We start from the raw sequence: 1,994 nt of genomic DNA on the forward strand, positions 1-1,994 counted from the left end.
TATATATATATATATATATATTGTATATAAAGAAACCAAAATGGAGGGATAGGAGTAGTTTTCAATTATCTCCTGTTTTATTTTCTGATTTTGATTTTAGAGTCGATAATATAAGGTCAGAATCAACTTCTGGGAGCAATGTAATCCAGTATGTCCTTCCCCCACTGAAATTACTGGTGTTGTGCCAAAATTTGAAATTATTATTGCTATTAAAAATTCTACCTGGGTTCAAATACCACTGAAGTTGATTTTGCCTTTCATCATTCCAGGGTTAATAAAATAAGTATCAGCCGAGCCCTGGGGTCAATGTAATTGACTCATACCCTCTCACAAAATTTCTAATCTTGAGCCAAAATTTGATAACATTATCATCATTATTTTGGATGGTGGGTTAGGAGGATTATTGGAACATTGACCCCAAATACCTTGTGGTATTTGTTTTGGCTCATTACATTATGAATTCATTTCCTGTAACTAAATTCCAAGAGTATTTTATGCTTGCCTGATTCTGACAATATTCTTTGTTTAAAACTATTTATCCCAAGAATGTTCGTTTTCTCTTACCTTTTTCTTCTTTTTTTTTTTCTCTCCCATCATATTTTCATTCCAGGTAACGACTGTGAATATCAAGACTATTGCTCTTCACAGCCCTGCCACAATAATGCCACTTGTGTATCTAAGAAGAATACATTCCAATGTTCTTGTGCTTCCGGTTATATCGGTACAACCTGCTCCGAAGACATCAATGAATGCAATTCAAGGTTATGTTATAATGGTGGGACCTGCCACAACTCCCTCGGAAGCTACTTGTAAGTTTTAAATTCTGTGGTTGTTATATTTTGTTCGGCTTGGTTGCAGCATTTATTGCGATAGACTGATTATTGGTTTCACAGAATCTTTAGAACCAATGGATCTTCATTGGTTCTAGAGAGATTTTAATTGTCTCTTTTAGTATCCAGACCAGTCATGGACAAACTGCAGCCCACAAGACTTTCTCAATGGCATGCTTAGTGAAACATTACCTTGAATTTTTTATTAGTGTGGCCTGCCAAATAATGAGCCATCTCTCATGTGGCCTACTTCTCAAAAGTGTTTGCCTATATCTGATCGAGACTCACTTAAATAACCCTTGTGGTACACCCGTCTCTACAACAGTGGTTACTCCTATTCTAAGGATTCCCTAAATATCCTTTGATATCTATATTCATCTAGATATTCTTTGTGGTACATCAGTCTCTACAACAGTGGTTCCCCTCTTTCTTAGGGATTCCCTAGATATCCTGTTATATCTAAACACAACCTGAGATGCACCATTCTCTTTAATAACGGTTCTATTTTATATATTTCTGATATTGTGCGACTTTGGTGATTTTGCTCATGCCTAACAGGAGTGTGTGTGTACGTGCGCTCGTGTTTGAGAAAATGTATGGCTGAAAAAGCAATAAGTTAGAATGATCATGGCTGGGATGTAGTCCTTGATATGCTAGAAAGAAATGGCACATTCACGGATAGATCTAGGCTGACTAGAAACTAATTAATTAATTCATCGAGAATCTTTTTGCTAAACCGAGTTAAACACCAAACCAACGTCAATATTCTCTCAAAACAGGCAAGGGAAATTTAGAGTTGTCTCCCCTGCATCTGAATATCAAACGACCTAACACATTTTGTGGGTGTTTAAAGTTTTTGATGCGAAATAATAAAAACACACACATATAAACGTGTGTGTGTGTGTGTATGTTTATATATATACAGTATAGACATTTGCTTGTGTGTACATACACATATATACACACACATATATATACATATAATATATAGACACATAAACATATATGTATATGTATATATATATATATGTATATATATGTGTGTGTATATATATACATGCACACACACACACATATATACATACATCTCTCTCTCTCTCTCTCTCTCTCTCTATATATATATATATATATATATATATATATATATATATATATATATACACA

The 1,994-nt window shown here is 34.2% G+C and overlaps 1 protein-coding gene across 1 annotated transcript in view; it reads left to right on the top strand.

The window, feature by feature from the left end:
- Positions 1-1,994, top strand: part of LOC106873852 (neurogenic locus notch homolog protein 1) — a 157,319-nt gene that overhangs the window by 47,303 nt on the left and 108,022 nt on the right. The window contains exon 5 of the mRNA XM_014921403.2: positions 611-809. Coding sequence (XP_014776889.1) covers positions 611-809 — 199 coding nt within the window. The remainder of the gene's footprint in view (positions 1-610; positions 810-1,994) is intronic.

This window comes from Octopus bimaculoides, chromosome 21 (assembly GCF_001194135.2).
Source record: "Octopus bimaculoides isolate UCB-OBI-ISO-001 chromosome 21, ASM119413v2, whole genome shotgun sequence".
Classification (NCBI taxonomy): domain Eukaryota; kingdom Metazoa; phylum Mollusca; class Cephalopoda; order Octopoda; family Octopodidae; genus Octopus; species Octopus bimaculoides.